This window comes from Halichoerus grypus, chromosome 10 (assembly GCF_964656455.1).
Source record: "Halichoerus grypus chromosome 10, mHalGry1.hap1.1, whole genome shotgun sequence".
Taxonomy (NCBI): Eukaryota; Metazoa; Chordata; class Mammalia; order Carnivora; family Phocidae; genus Halichoerus; species Halichoerus grypus.
In genome coordinates this window covers 37,754,986-37,773,071 of record NC_135721.1, presented here as the reverse complement: position 1 = coordinate 37,773,071, position 18,086 = coordinate 37,754,986, and the positions used below count along the sequence as shown (strand labels likewise).

At 46.0% G+C, this 18,086-nt stretch overlaps 1 protein-coding gene and 1 non-coding gene across 2 annotated transcripts in view; both read left to right on the top strand.

Moving 5' to 3' along the window:
* The window catches only part of SMYD1 (SET and MYND domain containing 1), a 47,706-nt gene that overhangs the window by 15,923 nt on the left and 13,697 nt on the right, over positions 1–18,086 (top strand). Inside the window, exons 2-5 of the mRNA XM_078057426.1 lie at positions 7,702–7,878; positions 11,869–12,082; positions 13,027–13,157; positions 17,124–17,313. Coding sequence (XP_077913552.1) covers positions 7,702–7,878; positions 11,869–12,082; positions 13,027–13,157; positions 17,124–17,313 — 712 coding nt within the window. The remainder of the gene's footprint in view (positions 1–7,701; positions 7,879–11,868; positions 12,083–13,026; positions 13,158–17,123; positions 17,314–18,086) is intronic.
* Positions 13,295–13,483, top strand: LOC118525445 (U2 spliceosomal RNA). Its single transcript, XR_004912163.1, has one exon. It is a non-coding gene; the product is annotated as a U2 spliceosomal RNA (small nuclear RNA).

Sequence of the window (18,086 nt, the reverse complement as noted above, 5' to 3'; positions counted from 1 at the left end):
TGGAGACAGCTGGGCTTTTAGCCGCTGTAATTCTATATGGGCCTGTGGGAACACCAGGATTAGCGTGGCATACATTCCAACACACTGTGGCCTTGAATCTGATAACAGCTGGTGGGTGGGTGGGTGGTGAGGGCAACTGGTGCTATAAATGGAAATCATTTAATAAAGGGATTAGGGAAATTCCTGAACAGTTAGTTCAGAAAATGAATGAATCACTGTTTGTTATTCAACTTAACAGTGTTAAACATTTACACTTGATGTTCAGAAAATGAATGAATCACTGTTTGTTATTCAACTTACAGTCGTTAAACATTTACACTCGATGTTGAGGATAACCATAGCAGATTTAGAAATATGTCTTTATTTTGTTTTATATTTAAGTAAGCTCTACACTCACAACCCTGAGATCAAGAGTCACATGCTCTACCGACTGAGCCAGGCAGGCACCCTTAGAAATATGTCTTTAGTTTGGCACTTTTAGTTGCAGAGGTAAGACACAGTGAAATGTCACATGACCTGTTACGGGCTGTATTGCTAAATTTTATGAAATAATCCTTAAATGCAGAAGTTTGAGAATAATTGCTTTTTCAATATAAATTAAATCAAATGCCAGGTTGTCCCCACAATGATGTCATCTTCAGTCATGTGCATCTGAAGATGTGTTTTGAGCATGGGAAATGGGGTTCCATCACAGCCCCAGTGTGGGAAATGCAGACAGGTCTGAGTGGGGTGTGTGAACTTCGTCGTGTGAGTTGTGGCAGAGAAAATCTTGAGAATTGCCACTTTAATATAGAAGAGATGTTAAAAATAAATAGGCAATACCTAGATCTGACCTAAGGAAGCAGTATCACCTAACTTCTTATGCTCAGGTATGTATAGTACAAACATGAATCCAGCAGTGCCCTTATGGGTTGACATAGGCCATTTAAAAACAACATTAAGTAGATGCCATGGGGAAAAGGAAAATGAGTCTCCCAACCCTGGGCGTGTGTCTCCTTTCTGCAAAAGTCTTCAGTGGCTCCCCTTTGCCTGGAGAGCAAGGACATACTACTGAGAGTAACATTCCAGGTCCCCCCGTGTCTGGTCATTGTTCCAGCATTATTTCCCAGTGTGGTGTATCCTATGATCTTGTCAGATAGCTACTCCTGTCTCCTATTCATGGCTGCGACCCCCACATGGACGCCTTAACTCAAGCCAGTGCCTCTCCATGGAAGAACTTGACATTGTCTGAGTACAAACTCAGCCCATGTTTAGAGGGTCAGAACAGTGCCTCCTCCCCTCGTAGATGACTGACTTCCCAGATTCCTCGCCTCCCCCACCTCAGTGTCAGTTCGGTCTCCCTCCCTTGAACCCTGCAGCAAGTTACCTGCATTCCTGGATGGCATGCCTTACCTTGCTTATATGTGTTTATGCCTCAGCTCAGCCTGGGGCCTGCTCAAAGGCAAGGTTTGTGTCTTGTTAATCTTTAAGGCCCTCTATTACCAAGTTCAATGCACAGTCCATAGTAGATGCCCAATAAATTCTTGCAAAAGGAAGGTAGAGTGGAAGGAACAAGGAAGGAGAGAAGGAATTGAAAATATTGTAAAATCGTCTGGGTACCTGAGGGATGGGGTGTTCTTTAAGACCCGCTCCCTTCCACTCCACTTTTGTGGGAAGAGCCCCTGGCAGGTCGAGAGTTTTTTTAGCAGTCCAGAAAGCCAGAGTTGTTGGTTCAGTCCTTTCTGGCTGTGTTTTTGGAGGCCTTGTCCACGTTGCAGGCACCTTCTCTTTGCATTTATCTGTCCCGTAACTGGTTGTTTCCATACAAGGAGCTGAGCAGCAGCTGCCCGTCCAGCCTCTTGACTCTGACAGATGACATTACCCAGGACAGGACTGCAGAGCAAGGAGTGAGTGGGGACCTGCTGGCCAGGGCAAAGCACTCTCAGGGCTGCAGGCAGAGCTCGAAGGTGGGCTTTGACAGCTTCCTTTGTCCTCTGTGCTGGGCACAGTGGCAGGCAGCAAGAACCCCTATAAGAATAATACCCCTGTGAGGACAGGGATCACTATTCTGTATTGTTGTTGTGAAGGTTTAACAAAGGAGAATTGCTTATAGCATCCCTTTGAAAATTGTAGTGTTGTGAAAATGGGAGTTAGTGTCCTCGGAGGAAAAATGGGACTTTCCAAAGGTCGCCTGGCTAAGCCCGGCTGGAAGAAGCATCTTTCTCTTGGAACCCAAAAAGTGGTTTTAGGACTTCCTGTCTTCTGGATACTCTCTCTCTCTCTCTCACTGGGGGAAGTAAGTAGGAGGGGAGGTATTTTTGTCAGAGAATTCCCTGCCCCTCCAGCAGGGATTCTCCTCTAGCGGGGAGGTCTTAGTGGATGCTGGAGGAGAGCAGGAGCTCTGAGATCACCTGGCCCGACCTCCTCACGTGACAGATGGGCAGGTGGACCAGGCTGACAGCTCCTGAGCACTCATCTTGTGCAAGGCTCTTTGAGCTGGCTACTTTACATTTCATTTAATCTTTAAAATCACTCAGAGTGGTGGGATTTTGGAACTTCTTTGTAATTTTCTTCTTGCTTGAATTTCTTAAAATAGTAAGCATGTTTCATTAACAAGTAATATTCATCTGTCTAAAAGATTTCAAGATCTAGGTGTTGTTATTCCCATTTTCACGTAGGGAAACAAAGGCTCAGAGAGTTTAGGGTACTTGCTTGAGGTCACACAGCTGATAGCTACTGGAATCAGGAGTTGAACCCAGCTCTGACTGACTCCAGGTCTGACCTTCCATAATACCCATTCTATCACCAATCAGGGAGATGGAGACCAGAGGGACAGACTTTTTTTTTTTTTTAAATTAAACTCTCCCTTCCAGGGCAACCCCTTCAGGTCCCCTCCCTCCTTGGAAGCTTTGTACTATCACTTTGCTATCACTCAATAAACCTTGCTTTGCTGCCCCCCCAAAATAAATAAAAAATAAATTAATAAATTAATAAATTAAACTTCCCCTTCCTGCCTGCCTGATACTTTCGTGCATACCCCACCAGAAGGAGCAGGTTTTCTCTCATCTCTATATTCTTGTTACTCAAAGTTACAGCTCAGCATCATCTAGGAACTTGTTAGAAATGCAGAATCTTGGGCCCCACTCCAGACCTACTGAATCGGAACCTGAATTTTAACAAGATCTCTGGTGATGTGTATGCACACCCAAGTTCCAGAAGCTCAGCTCTGCTTCACACACATCCCCCTCCTCCTTCCCGGTTCCAGCCTCATGGCTAAGCCTTATTGGCAGGTGAGGTGATAGAGAGAAAGCTCAGCTTCATCTCAAGGAGATCTGAATTAGGAGATAACTCACAATGCTTTTCACCAGGATTTAAAACTTGACTCTAGGCCCTAGCAAAATTGTAGGATGGATTATAAAACGAGTGTGTGAGCCTGTAGACAATAGTTTGGATAGTTTGGTGGCTAACGTTTGGAACCAACTATGAGTTCAGTATAAGAAAAAAAAATTATGCCAAATTAATCACATGTTCTTTTTATGAGAAGTAATTAAAAATTCATTATAGCAAAGTGTTTGTAAAGACTCTCGTGAGACAATATGATGGTGAAATGTTGTTGAACTGATAGCTGAGTTGATTAAAGGACTGATAACTATATATATAGTGATTGCAGAGGTCTCTCCATTACCCAGTTTGGGGTGAAGTCTTTACACTGCAGAACAGGGGCTCTGTCTCCAGCCTTCTCCTGGTCACAGTGGTTGTTAGTGACTTGGAAGACATGAGGGGCTTTCCACTAGAATTTCTTGTGTACATATTATTGCTATTGTTTATGGCAGATAGATTATAATCAGGCCCCATTAGAAGTATATTAAGTCAGTTCTTGGGATCCTGGAGGCAGGCTCCAGGACAGATGCATTGTCTGCCTTTGAGCCAGGCTAAGAAAATTTGAGCTTCGTAAGCAATGTGGACCAAGGAGAGGGCAATGCCAGAGGTCCATCTCCAGGGCAGACAGTAAGGAGGTGTTGTCTACACAGAATTTAAAAACAATAACAAGACTGACTTTTAAAAACCTGACTAAAAGATTTGTGTTTTTATTATCACCATGCACCAGCAATTCTAAACAATGTCAAGGATAAAATACTCTTCCCTGGAAAAAAAAAAAATCTACGTTGGTCTCAGTTCAAAACAATTGCTGTTGCATAAACTTCAAATTAGCGCATTTTAAAATCACATATCCCTCAATAAATATTGTATTCTTCCTGGAAGTTAATCTGGAGGATTCTCAGTCATCTGGTCGACCCCTAACACCCATGCCCTCCACCACGGGTTTGTTGCAAGAGCAAGTTCTTAAGGTTCTCAGTTGCTTGAGCTTGCACAGGCCATGGTTCACGTCTCCAGCCCCTGTGCGACTACATCTTCCTGAAGTTTGAATATATTAGAAATAAGTAGAGCCCACAAAGACGAAGCAGCAGAACTTCTGTTATTCTAGGTGACCACCTGGAGTTTGTGGTTCTTTTTAAAATGTGAAACAGAGAAATAGTGTGAGAACTGCAAAGCGTGTAATATTTGGTAGGTACAAATTTCAGTTTCCACATGAAATGTGTCTATGAATGTGAATATATCTGTATGAATAAAAATATGAGGATATTATGCTTGAATATTCTAAAAATATCAGTTTGGGTGTAAAATGGTAGAGCAGTGGGGGTTTGTTCCCTGATGGGCACACCTAGAGCAGATAGGCATGGAGCTCCAGCATGATAATGCTTACTTCTAACTCTCCCCTCTCCAGGCTATTTCCCTTTCTTTCCTGCCTTGGATTTGTATTCCTGGTCTGGGTCCTGGTACCCCAGAGATGGGCATCTGCTCCTCCTTACCCTTCCCAACCTAAGACTTGCTCTCAGACTTGTAGATGACTTAGGGCTCAGCCTACCGATAGAAGTGATGGCAGAATGAAAGTTCAGAATGATCTGGACCATTTGGAATACTATCAGCTAGGGATAAAGGGGAAGGCCCCCACTTCAGGTTAAAAAAATTCAACGTCATGAAGAAATTTTGGGGAGTGGTGGATAGGTTCACTGTCTCGGTCATGGTGATGGTTTCACAGGTATGCGCATATGTCAGAGTCTATCAGATTAAAGATTTTGGTTATGTATGTCAGTCATACCTCAAAGCTATTTAAAAAAATGCAGCATCATATGGACACATCGGGGGAAGCTCTACTTGGCTGCAGCACCTTTAAGAAAACTTCTAGTGACTAGATTTGTTATTTGATCTTAAATAACTGAATTTTTTGCTGAAAAAGTTAATGGAATCACAATGTCCAGATCCAGAAAATGTGAATAGCACCACACCTGGATGCTATACTCTGTTCTGGGCACCATAATTATAAAGCACTGTGACCCAGCATCCACCCTTGAGTAGCCAGGAGACAGAATTTGGAGCCTCATTGGGATCCAAATTACTTGGCTTCTTCAGCAGTTCAGTCTCTGCTGATGAACTTCACATTCCTGCCAGAGAATGCCATCTTGACTTGAGGCAGATGTGAGAAATTCATAGCTTCCCATCTCTAGGGGTTTGTTGATGCCCCTAAATGGTCAGGGTCCCTGCCTGTGTGTTGTGTTCTGCTGGAGTGCTCATAGCAAATGACCTTCTCAAGCAGGGGAAACCCCCTGTGGCATAGCTATGATGGGCTGCTAGTGTAATTCTACCCTTCCTCTCTCATTGGGAAAGCTTAAGGGATTGCAGGGGAATGAGGAAGACATTATTATGGGGATAACCTTGAACCTGCTCTAAACTTGTAAATAACCACTAACCTTCCATGCTTGTGAGTATTTCATGATTAATAACAAATTATTAGCAATGCACCTCACAGCAGATGGGGACACAGCAGTGTGTTGAGTTGGCCACCCAGAGACTGAAAACTGGACTCCAGGAAGCCCAGGACCTAGCTGAGAGCAATAGCCCATGCAGTGCCTTCAGCTTGGCTCTCTGTCTCTGCATTTCTTTCTTTCTTTCTTTTTTTTTTTAAGATTTTATTCATTTATTTGACAGAGAGACAGCGAGAGAGGGAACACAAGCAAGGGGAGTGGGAGAGGGAGAAGCAGGCTCCCCATGGAGCAGGGAACCTGACCTGGGGCTCTATCCCAAGACCCTGGGATCATGAACTGAGCCGAAGGCAGACGCCTAATGACTGAACCACCCGGGTGCCCCATGTCTCTCTATTCCTTGATACCATCCTGGGACCACAGGGTCTGGCCTTTGGGCTGATCCTTGAGCCTGATGCCCTGGCATTGGCCGCTGGATCTTGCTTGATTGCCCTGCTGCACCCACCTTCCTTTGGCTGCAGGGACCCACTGTGGGCACATCGAGACCAGAATGGGACTATTGAAGGGACTGGGAGTGTTTAACTTTGAGAGGGGAAATGAAGGGGAGTCACAGCAGCGGCCTTCAAATTCTTGAAGCACTGACCTGCCCAGGCCTGTTCCACAGGACAAGGATCCAGAGAGCCAAATTAGATGACCGAGTATGTTTCTTGGGAAGGCAAATTCGAGCCTATCACAAGGAGGAAATCTGCCGCAATTAGGACTGGCCAACAATGGGCTAACTGTTCTTGGATGCAGTGCGCTCTTTTTCACTATGGGAATTTCAAAAGGGCACGGTTAGGGATGGACACGAGGGATTTCTGTATTTGTATGTTCTATTGAAAGTTCTTTTTTCAGGTTCTAGAATTCTGTGATTCTAAAAGCCCCTGTTTTCCTATACTTTTGTGATCCCTCTTTAGACTGTAAACTCCAGCCCAAGTTTACAATTCCTATTTTTCCCTGCTGAGCTTCTTTTCATCATTTCTCTGCTTCAGTGGCCAGGATTTCTTTTTCCCACATTGCAGAGATATTGAGATATTGCGCATCATACCAGATTTCACTCACTCTGGGTTTTAGGTTATGTCTTGGAGTACGTTTCCTTCATGTTAACCTATGCCCTTTTCTGCCTGAAAGACGGCTCTCACCTGGGAGACACGCAGCTCTCTCTTGGGAACACTGGGGGCTGGAAGCACGGGGTAGGGAACGTCATCTTCCTACACCGCTCTCCCTCTCCCACTGAGTGGGCAGGCACAATCTTCTGTGTCACTGCCCCTCGCTCTCTGAGCCAGGAGAATGCAGTGGATGACCTCGCTGACATCAGTGACCTTGTAATTGTTACTCTTGCAAAACACACAGAACTGTGACATATATCACAACACGCGGACCTCATTTTGTGTAAAATATATCATGTTTCATGTTCCCTCATATTGTAGATAGTTATGAGTTTTATTCTTCGGGGAAAGGGTCATTGCGTTTCAAGAATGAGAAGGTCACGTCATACAGAGCACTCCCTCCCATGCCATGGTACCAGGGACCTGTGGCTTTTGGCGAGGGGACCATGAGGAATTTTCACCCAGTCCCTTGGCCTGGAACACTTCCTGGGCTCCTCAGGTGTCTGTTCCAGTGTGTTCCAGGAACACCCCATGGGTCCACTATCAAGCCTCCTCATGCAGGTTCACTTGCCTCTGGTGGCTTGTGTATTCCCAGTGCCTACTGCGTATGGGTCATAAATCTACACTTGCTGAGTTAAATTGAAAGGCTTATAAGCAGGGTCTAATAGTGTCTCCCACGTTGGGGCCCAATGTCTAGTGCAGTCCTTTTTTGCTGTGCCACCCCAATCACTTGTTTCTCCCTCCGTTTCCAGCCTGGTGAACTTTGTGTGCCATACCTGCTTCAAGAGGCAAGAGAAGCTCCATCGCTGTGGACAGTGCAAGTTTGCCCACTATTGTGACCGCACCTGCCAGAAGGATGCTTGGCTGGACCACAAGAATGAGTGTTCAGCCATCAAGAGATATGGAAAGGTGCCCAATGAGAACATCAGGTCAGAGCTGGGCCCTGGGGTGGTACTTAGGATTCCCAGATGTCAGGTGGGGAAAGGCCTTAGTGATGAGCATTCTCAGGCCCAAGGAGGTCAGGCTGAGCGCAAGTCAGGATAGAGCCTCAAGGAGACTGGAGGGGGCACGTCTGTGTCTGGGAGCCCATCTAGAACTGGGTGTCTGCAGCAGCCATTCCAGTCCACGGCGACTGGAGCTGGCTGCAGACCTATTCTCAATGGCTCCCTAGTGTTTAATTAAAAAAAAAAAAAAAATTGATCTGCCAGTGTTTAAAAAACTGGGAAATTCCACATTAAAAAAATTAGGATTTCTGGTTTCTATTGAAAAAAAATCTGAAGATTTGGCAAAATGAGCTAGAGCTCAATAGCAGCAGCTACCTTTAAAAAATGAAGAGCTGTTTTAAAAAAAGTTTTTATTTAAATTATAGCTAGTTAGCATAGAGTGTAATATTAGTTTCAAGTGTACAATATAGTGATTCAACACTTCCATCCATCAGCCAGTGCTCATCACAACAGGTGCCCTCCTCAATCCCTATCACACATTTTCCCCATTACCCTCCCTCCCCTCTGGTAGCCATCAGTGTGTTCTCTATAGTTATATAGGAGCATATCTGCAATCATCAAATTATGGAAGCAGCCCAGGTGTCCCCCAACTGAAGAATGGACAAGGAAGATGTGAGATATATATATATATATATATATATATATGTATATGTATGCGCATATACAATAGAATATTACACACCCGTAGAAAAGAATGAAATCTTGTCGTTTGCAATGACATGGATAGAGCCAGAGAGTATTATCCTAAGTGAAATAAGTCAGAGAAAGACAAATACCATATGATTTCATTCATATGTGGAATTTAAGAAACAAAACAAATGAGCAAAGGGAAAAGAAAGAGAGAAGCAAACCAAGAAAAAATGCAGAGCTTCTCAAGCACCATGGCCCACTGGTCCCTGGGCTCGTGCACACTGCCCTATGCACTCATTACACGCAAAAGGCATTTGCAACAGTGGCGACCCTGGGCAGCTGTGGCCAGAAATCTCAGGGCCGACACCGCCAGGTAGGGCTGTGGGTCAGTGCTTGGGAAGTGAGAATGGAGAGCAGAGGAGATGCGGAAGGTCAAGTTGGGAGCATTTCACTGGGTGTGTAGGGTGTGAAGTTCAAGTACAGAATGGAATCATCATATCCTAGAAATTTTTAAGAAACTACAAAACGAAATGGCTCAGTCAGCCTCCCCATCCCCCTTAGTTCCATCTGTTGAACTCCTGCTTCTTTAAAAAAATGTTCTTTTTGGGGCGCCTGGGTGGCTCAGTTGTTTAAGCATCTGCCTTCGGCTCAGGTCATGATTCCAGGGTTCTGGGATCAAGTCCCGCGTCGGGCTCCCTGCTCACTGGGGAGCCTGCTTCTCCCTCTCCTTCTGCCTGCTGCTCCCCCTGCTTGTGCTCTCTCTTTCTCTGTCAAATCAATAAATATTTTTTAAAAATGTTCTTTTGTAATTTTATTTTAATTTTTAAAAAAATTCAGCTTTGTTGAGGTATAATCGACATAAAAGATTGTTTAAGATATTTAAACTGTACATCATGGTGACTTGATATATGTGTACATTGTGAAAGGATGCCCCCCCATCTGGTTAATTAACATGTCTATCACGTGACATATTCATCCTTTTTATTTTTAAGGGAGAACCTTTATGTTCTATTCTCTCAGCAGATTTCAATGGTACAATACAGTGTTATCAACTATAGTCACCATGTTTTATATTAGATCCTCAGACCTTATTCATCTTATAGCTGAAAGTTGGTGCTTTTACTAGCCTCTCCCTGTTTCTTCACTCCCCAGACCCTGGCAACCACTTTTCTCTGTTTCTTTCTTTCTTTCTTTCTTTTTTTTTTTTTTTTTTTAAAGATTTTTATTTATTTATTTGAGAGAGAGAGAATGAGAGAGAGCACATGAGAGGGGGAGGGTCAGAGGGAGAAGCAGACTCCCTGCCGAGCAGGGAGCCCGATGTGGGACTCGATCCCGGGACTCCAGGATCATGACCTGAGCCGAAGGCAGTCGCTCAACCAACTGAGCCACCCAGGCGCCCCTTTCTTTCTTTCTTTCTTTCTTTCTTTCTTTCTTTCTTTCTTTCTTTCTTTCTTTCTTTCTTTTCTTTTTTCTTTTCTCTTTTCTCTTTTCTTTCTTTCTTTCTTTCTTTCTTTCTTTCTTTCTTTCTTTCTTTCTTTCTTTCTCTCTTTCTTTCTCTCTCTCTCTTTCTCTCTTTCTAAGATACTATATATAGCAGATACCATGCAGTTTTTGTCTGTGTCTGGTTTGTTTCACTTAGCATAATGCCCTCAAGGTCCATCCATGCTGTCTTAAGTGGCAGGATTTTCTTCATTCTCATGGCTGAATAATATGCCATTATGTATGTTTACTGCATCTTTTTTATCCTTTCATCCATTGATGGACACTTAGATTGTTTCCATATCTTGGCTCTTATGAATCATGCTGCAGTAAACATGGGAGTGCAGATAGCTCTTCACTATCCTACTTAGTCTTTAAAGCCCAGAGTAAATGTTACCTTCCATGATGGGGAGCTCACTAGCTTTATCTGCATAATCCCACTTCGTAGTTTCTTCTGATACTGAGTTGAAATCTGTTTCCCATTTGTCTTTACCCTCTAAGCTTTGTGACCATTTCCCTAATATTTAGAGGTAACAGACACCTTACCCAAGCCTTATTTTCTCCAGTGCTATCCTGAGCTCCATGTGGGGATACCTTGGTTCCCAAGCACCTGGGATCCCCAGCAGGGCATCTTTGCAGAAATGACTCTGTGACCCAAACAAGAGGAGAAATGGGCCTGTTCTTTGCCAAGGGGGTCCCTCAAGGACTGGATTTGCCTTAGGCCACAAGCCCCTTACAGGTGCCTGGCCAGTATGCATTCAATGAGTAGCTGAGAGTTCCCAAAATGTACCTCAATCATAGGCTTCATCTTGTGGGCCTGGGCTGCCTAACAATTAACAAGGGGACCCTCATTGTCCTCAAGGTGAAGCGCACCCCTATCTCACACTCAATGCCCTGTGCTCTCCAGGGCTCCCTCCTGTCCCACCTTGCCTCCACTCCTCCTCCAGAGCCCTGTGCCCCAGCCAGGCCAGCCCCTCCCTGCTTCCTGCATATGCCCAGGCTCTGGCTGCCTCCGAGCCTTTGCTCGTACTATTTCCCCACCTAGATTATCTTTCCCACCTCTTTCTCTAATCACTAAGACTATAAATAAGTTCACACATATGTGGACATCCATTACTTTGTCTTCCAAATACCACATCAGGGGATGTGTATTATCTCTCTTGCAGCTAAGTTCAGGGAGGTTCAAATGAATTACCCAGAGTCACAAGTAACTGGAAATGGACTTGAACCAGGTTGTTAGACTCCTTCTCCAGTGACCATCTCAGTTAGCCATACTATCAGGAGAGACCTAGGCTGCCACACTTCAGTGTCCCTAAACCCCTTTCATGGTCTCACAGACCCCATGTGACCTGGTTCCTGCCCACCTCTCTGCCTTTATTTGCTCTCTTCTCCTCAACTCCCTATACTACAGCCACCTTGGCCTTCTTGCTGTTTCTCCATTGTGCCAAGCTCATTCCTTCTTCAGGGTCTTTGTACGCACTGCTCCTTTCCCATCTGCACAGAGCCCGCTCCTTCTGTTCATTCCATTTTCAGCTCAAGTGCTCCTCTTCCGTGTCACCTCCCCTGATCACATTGGCTTCCCTTCCCCCAGCCACTCTCTATCATGTTACCCTATTTCATTCTCTGCATAGCACTTAACACTAGCTTAAATTTTTAACTTAGGTCTCCCCTACTATAAAAAGCTCCATGATAAAAGAAATTCCGTCTGTATAGTTCCACACTGCCCGGCATGCGGTTGGTACTCACTAAGTGTCTGTGGAATGAATGCATGCGCCAGGGCATCCCTAACCCTGCCCCTGTCCACAGGCTGGCTGCCCGCATCATGTGGCGGGTGGAGAGAGAGGGCACCGGGCTCACAGAGGGCTGCCTGGTCGCTGTGGATGACCTGCAGAACCACGTGGAGCACTTTGGGGAGGAGGAGCAAAAGGAGCTGCGGGTGGACATGGACACTTTCTTGCAGTACTGGCCGCCCCAGAGCCAGCAGTTCAGCATGCAGTACATCTCGCACATCTTCGGCGTGGTATGGTTCCTCATGATGTGGCAGGGTGGGGGGGTGCAGGGGCAGCTGGGATTTGTCAGCCAAGACGTGTTCAGAGGCTGCCAGGGGGAGTGGGAGGGGAGGCTGAGAGAAGGACTAGAGGGAACAGAGGCCTAAAGTAAAGAACTTTCATCGCCTTTCTGTTTTTCTGGCCGTGCTTACTAGGAAGTCATTCCCTCCCTCTTGGAAGCTGGCATCCCACACACAAACTATTTGTTATCTCCAAATGGTAGATTTGGTTAGAAATTTACCTTCTTGTTTATCTACACTTTCTACTTGTTCTCCTGTGCATATCGAAAGCAAAGACCCAATCACCTTCCCTTGTTGCCCACCAGTCACTTTGGAAGTAAGACCATTCCTTTTCCCAGATCTGGTGGGCAGGATAATGGAGAGCCTGGAGCCATGGGCTGTGGACATCAGGGAGAGGAGAGGAAGGACTTTTGGAGAGTGCTGCCTTGGCGTAGCAAAGCCAGACCTCTTGTAGCCATAAGAGTCCAAGAGGTGGGGGTAGGAGCCTAGTGGATCAGCAGGCTCAGGCCACGTAACACCCCCACCCCTACACACACAGACACACTGAGTAAGGCAGAGCAGGGCAGAGAGAGGAACCAAGATAGAGACTGGGGAAGACTCGTGTGAGACCCAGATACAGGAAAAGGGGGAGACTTCTCAGAACCAACATTTCTGTCTTCGGCCTTTGTAGAATACAGCTACCCTAAACTTCCAAGGTGGCTTTCATTTTAGCAAGTGTGGTACTCTCCCAGGGTGCTTATCTTGAGGGTCCTTTGGAGTGACCTGGAGAATAGGAGACTCTCTAAGCATCTCCAGGATGAGACTGAGTCTTCCATTTTCTTGAACTTTCAGCAGCCAGGATGGTATTCTGTCCCTGATCTATGTGTATTAACTCTTTCATCTTTTCTTCTGGGTAGATTAGCTGCAATGGCTTCACACTCAGTGACCAGAGAGGCCTGCAGGCAGTGGGCGTGGGCATCTTCCCCAACCTGGGCTTGGTGAACCACGACTGTTGGCCCAACTGCACCGTCATATTTAACAATGGCAAGTGAGTATGTCTTTAACTGGGGATGGTGTGATGGGGATGGTGTTTTCTCCACTTGACCTAAACCAAACTATGGAACCTGAACTAGCATGGGTTTTGACTGGGCAGCAAATAGAAATTTCATTCTAGAATCATTGTGGATTGCTTCTTGGCCTTTTGGCTAAGATCAAGTGTAGAATCATTGTGGATGGGAGAAAGGTAATGATGAAGATAGCAAAGAATTCCACATGGATAATTTCTGAGTCTTTGCATGTTTCTGGAGTCTGCCTAGATATGTTAGGTAAACCTCTGACTACTGTTTTAAAGCTTGAAGCCTGGGATTATCTATCTAGAGGTCATTGCAGAACAGCATCAGCTGCAAAGGTGCTTGACAGGAGCATATATTAGTCAAGGTCCCAGCAGAAATCAGAAGGCACACTCAGAGTTTACCCAAAGAGAATTTAATAACAGGACAATCTACAGAAGTAAGGGTAAAGTTTAAGAAACTAACAAGGAATGGTGAGATGTCCAGAGTCTAGCAATAGTATGAAATCATTACCGCCTCAGACCTAGAGGGGCAGGTGTACTGTTCCTGCAGCTGGTGAGAGCTGCAGCCATGGGAGAGGTTCCTTTCTTCACCCCCCCACCCAATAACTTGGCTGTACTGGTAGAGAAAGCAGCCACTGCTGGATCCATGGTGAGGCAGAGAGGGAGCCAGGAGACTAAATACCCCAACGTCTCTCTCTTCCCACTTTCTGTTCTCCTCCCATTGGCCAAACTCCAACCAGAAGCCAGACAGCAAAGGACGCTGAGTGATAAAGCCCTTTAGAAGCCAGTGCCCCTGACCCACCACTCCAAAGGCACAGATCAGGGGACAGAAGGACAAAGAATGTGTCTTGGGGGTGGGCATAAGTGGAGAAGTCAGCAAACAGGAGGAGACCCTTGTTGTCCATGGCTCAGGGATGGGGGGATTTGGAGGAACAAGACCTAAGCAATATTACTTATTTTGCTCTTAGAGACGAGACAAGCTTTCATGACAGATGCAAGTCATCTCTGAGCCATCAACAATGGGCAGGTCCCCCCCCCCAAAACTTCCTAGAAACCAGAGACAATGGTTTCTTGTTCTCAGTCAGGAATTAAGCCTAAACCCCAATCTAGCAGGGACTCTTATTCCCCTTTTCCTTCCTATTTCTGGAAGGAAGGGCCTGCAAGACACCAGGCTCTTGAGCAAGTGAGAAAGTCTATTTGGAATCCAAATGATAATTTTCCCCCAGCATTTGCAGTTCCCTTCCTAAACCTCATGGAATCCTCCTCAGAGGGGCTGTTGTCCCAGGTTAGCCTGGTTGCTGAGGATCAAATTTAGCCACATATGGGGCTGGTCTTTCAGGATGCCACTCCCCCAAGCAGTGGTGACCCAGGCCTCCCCTTTCACTGCATGTGACAGCCATAGGAACCTGGGAGCCCTTTCTTCAGATCATTTCTGGTGTCTGCTCTGGCTTCTTTGCACCCACTAATTTTGAGCAGCCACATTTTACCTGGCTTCTTGGCTGTTGTGCAAGAGAAGGTGACTTTGCAGTCACAGCCTGGCTGCCTGCCATAGTGGAAAGAACCCAATGCTAACCCCAACAAATTTTATGTACGACCTGTGTGACCTAACCAATCTCCACACACAGTTCACACAGCCCCCAAGATAGACATCAAAGAGGCAACACTTACTTGGCCAGGATGCTTCTGAGTGAGATAACAATAGCATCCCATTACATTTTTTGGAACCTACTTTTAAATGCACTGTCTCATGGCAATCCCATTTACCAGGTTACAGTTGAGAACACTGAGCCCAGGAAAGGCTGAGGACCTTTGAGCCCAGAACTTCTGATTCCAAAGCCAGTGCACTTTCCACTATACCAGGCTGCATCTTGTCAAGTGAGCCCAGCTGGAAGGGGCTGGGATATAAAGGTGGTTGTGATGGCCAAAACGTTGATTGCGTCAGCTGGGATGCTGTGCCCCCTCGCTAGATGTACTGGAGTGGCCAATGGTAATGATTTCCATTCGGGTGTCTGTTTTGTCTTTCAGTCATGAGGCAGTGAAATCCATGTTTCATACCCAGATGAGGTGGGTCAGTCTTTGCAAGCATCCCTGCTCCTCTGACCCATCTTCCTCACTTGCCCGGTTTGCTGGGGCCATCCCTTCCTGGGACTCCGTGGCTGCTCTCTGGCTGTAATGTCCTCCTGCATCCCCAGAGTCTCATCTTTGCTGAATGCTGTATTTTAAATGCATATATATGAATCATTTTGTTCCTCACCCACCCACTCCCTGCTGTGCCTTTGCTTTCCTTTGCTTCTTTTCTTCCCCATCTTTCACACCTTACTTCTCTCACTCCCCCAACCCCAAAGCATGACGATTCTTTCTAGTCCACGTCACCTTAGCAAAGCCCACACTGTCTCTCAAAGTCCTGCTTATCATAAAATGAGGACTGCTGATGTTATTGACCTACTAAAGGACTGTGTTTGTTTATAACCCCCAACTTCCCACCCAGACTGGCTTCTGAAAATAGCACCCATAACTGTGATATTTTTGATAAATATTTATTCACACTATTCTGTTTACTGCTTCTGGCCAATTGTGAATTAGTGGCTTAGGTTAGATTTTGCTTTGACTTTTCTTAATGACAAATAAATGGCCCCAGATGGGTCTTTTTCTCAGGTTTGGTTTGAAAGTACTTGAAATGCTCTTTGGATTAAGAACAAAGCTCTGTGTGGGAGTTTGGGCTCTGGGAAGGCAGGGATAGGAGTAGTTGGTGCATTGGAGTCTGTGTTGGCCTGCATTGCACGTGACTTTAGATGATTCCCATCATCCCCTGGGCGTTTGGTTCCACATCTATAGAGCAAAGGTCAAGATGAGAGCGTCTCTAGGGACCTTCCTTGTTCTAAGTCTCTGTGGCTCTGGGCTGCATTTCTCATCTCTCCAAGGAATGCTTAAATAAATTGTCCATGTGTGGCTCAATTAGCTGAACTCTAGAATTGCAGGGCGTTAGAGATGGAAGAGGGAGAATGGAGTGGTGGTCACTATTCATCCCCTGATCCCCAGTTCCGAGTTAGGTAAAATGGGGCATGCGTATTTTCGTGTTTGAGTGACATTAAATCAATTTGGTTTTGAAAATTCTCTTAACACGATTGAAATAATTTGAGATATTCTGAAACCTTGCAAGAACTGCCTGAATCATGATGGAGAGCAAAGCTGCTAGAAATCCTAACTCAGCTGGTACTGAATCACCGTTGAATACCACAATGGAGCCGTGCCTGGAGAAGGGGTTGGTGGGGGCAGAACTGCTGACTTACCCCACCAGGACCAGACATCAGAGATCCACACTCAACACTGGCCCAGGAATTGGCTACATGGAACTATTTAGAATACTGGCAGAGCTCTAAAATCAAGGGCTTTGGTGTATCTCCTTTCCTGCACATGGCAGACCTGGGAGGCAGACTGAGGACTGTCCAGGGAGAGTAGTATGGTGAGGTGAAGCATGCATGGCACTTGATTTCTGATCTTGACTGTTGCCAAAGTGCCGTGGGACCTCAGGGGAAGTTCCTTCCCATCTCTGGGTGGCAATGCCTTCCCTTGTGAAATGGGGAGGTTGGTCCCCTTTGTTGCAGGCCATCAGTAGCCAAACTGTACAGGGATAATTGCAGGCATGGAAGCTAGGTACAGCCTTGTGACCAGGCCCAGCCCTCTACCTGGAATCTATTTAATTGGATTTCAGAGCAGTTAACTAAATGGAGCTGATTTGATTGTTACGATGAGTAAAACAGAATTATCCAGAAAACTGTCCTTTAGGTCACATTTCCCCTTTTTTTTGGGGGGGGGAATGGGAGTTTTCTCAGAGTGCTAGTGGAAGCTGTCTTTGAGACTCAACTCCTAGAGACCTTGAAGAGCAGAAACCCCACTCTGATGGCCCTGGATTTGACTTCCTCTTTCCTTTACCCTCTCCAGAATTGAGCTCCGGGCCCTGGGCAAGATCTCAGAAGGAGAGGAGCTGACAGTGTCCTATATCGACTTCCTTAATGTCAGCGAAGAGCGCAAGAAGCAGCTGAAGAAGCAGTACTACTTTGACTGCACATGTGAGCACTGCCAAAAAAAGCTGAAGGATGACCTGTTTCTGGGGGTCAAAGATGACCCAAAGGTACACGCGGCCTGCTACTGGGGTGTTTGCAATCCACTTCTCCAGGCGCCGGTGAGGCTGGAGGTCACCGCTAATCAGCGCACCCTGGCTGCTAGTTCCTGGAGAACCAGCCTGTAACTGTTCGAAAGGTGCTATGGGGTAGTGGACAGAGCACTGACGACAGGTCCCAGCTAGCGTCCTGGAGCCACCCCTTGCCAGGAGTTTGCATTGGGAAGTTGCTCAGTTTTCTCCTCTGTAAAGTAAGAATGATAGCACCCACCAGAAGGGGTTGTTAAGAGGATTGAACAAAATAATATCTGTAAAGGGAGTGGCATATAGGGTAGGCACTGAGTAAATTTTAGTTCCTCTCTTTGCCCTTTTGCTGGTTAAGTAATGCTGAGAATTTCATTTATTGAGACCAGATGGGCAAAGGGATTAGTGGCCTGGTTATCACCAAGATATTCCTAGTCCCCTTGAATGGGTAATGTGGACATTGGCAATGTGGAGATTGGTTCGTATGCTTAACTCCTGAGGAGCCTGTTGCCTGGTTGATGGTGAGACCGTTGAGCATCTGAAGGGTTTTGGAGGGGGATGTCAGAAGCTCAGCTAAGCTGGGAGAGAGACCAGCAATGGTATAAACAAAAGGCTAAAACTGGACTCCTCCTGTTCCATTTTCCCCCATGGAAAGGTGCACAGGTGGAGGGCCAGGTGGATCAGCACAGATGTGGGGGGGTCTTCTCACTGCTGAGGGGGGCTCAGAACAAAGGGCTCCAGCACTTTTATGGTAAGGTAGA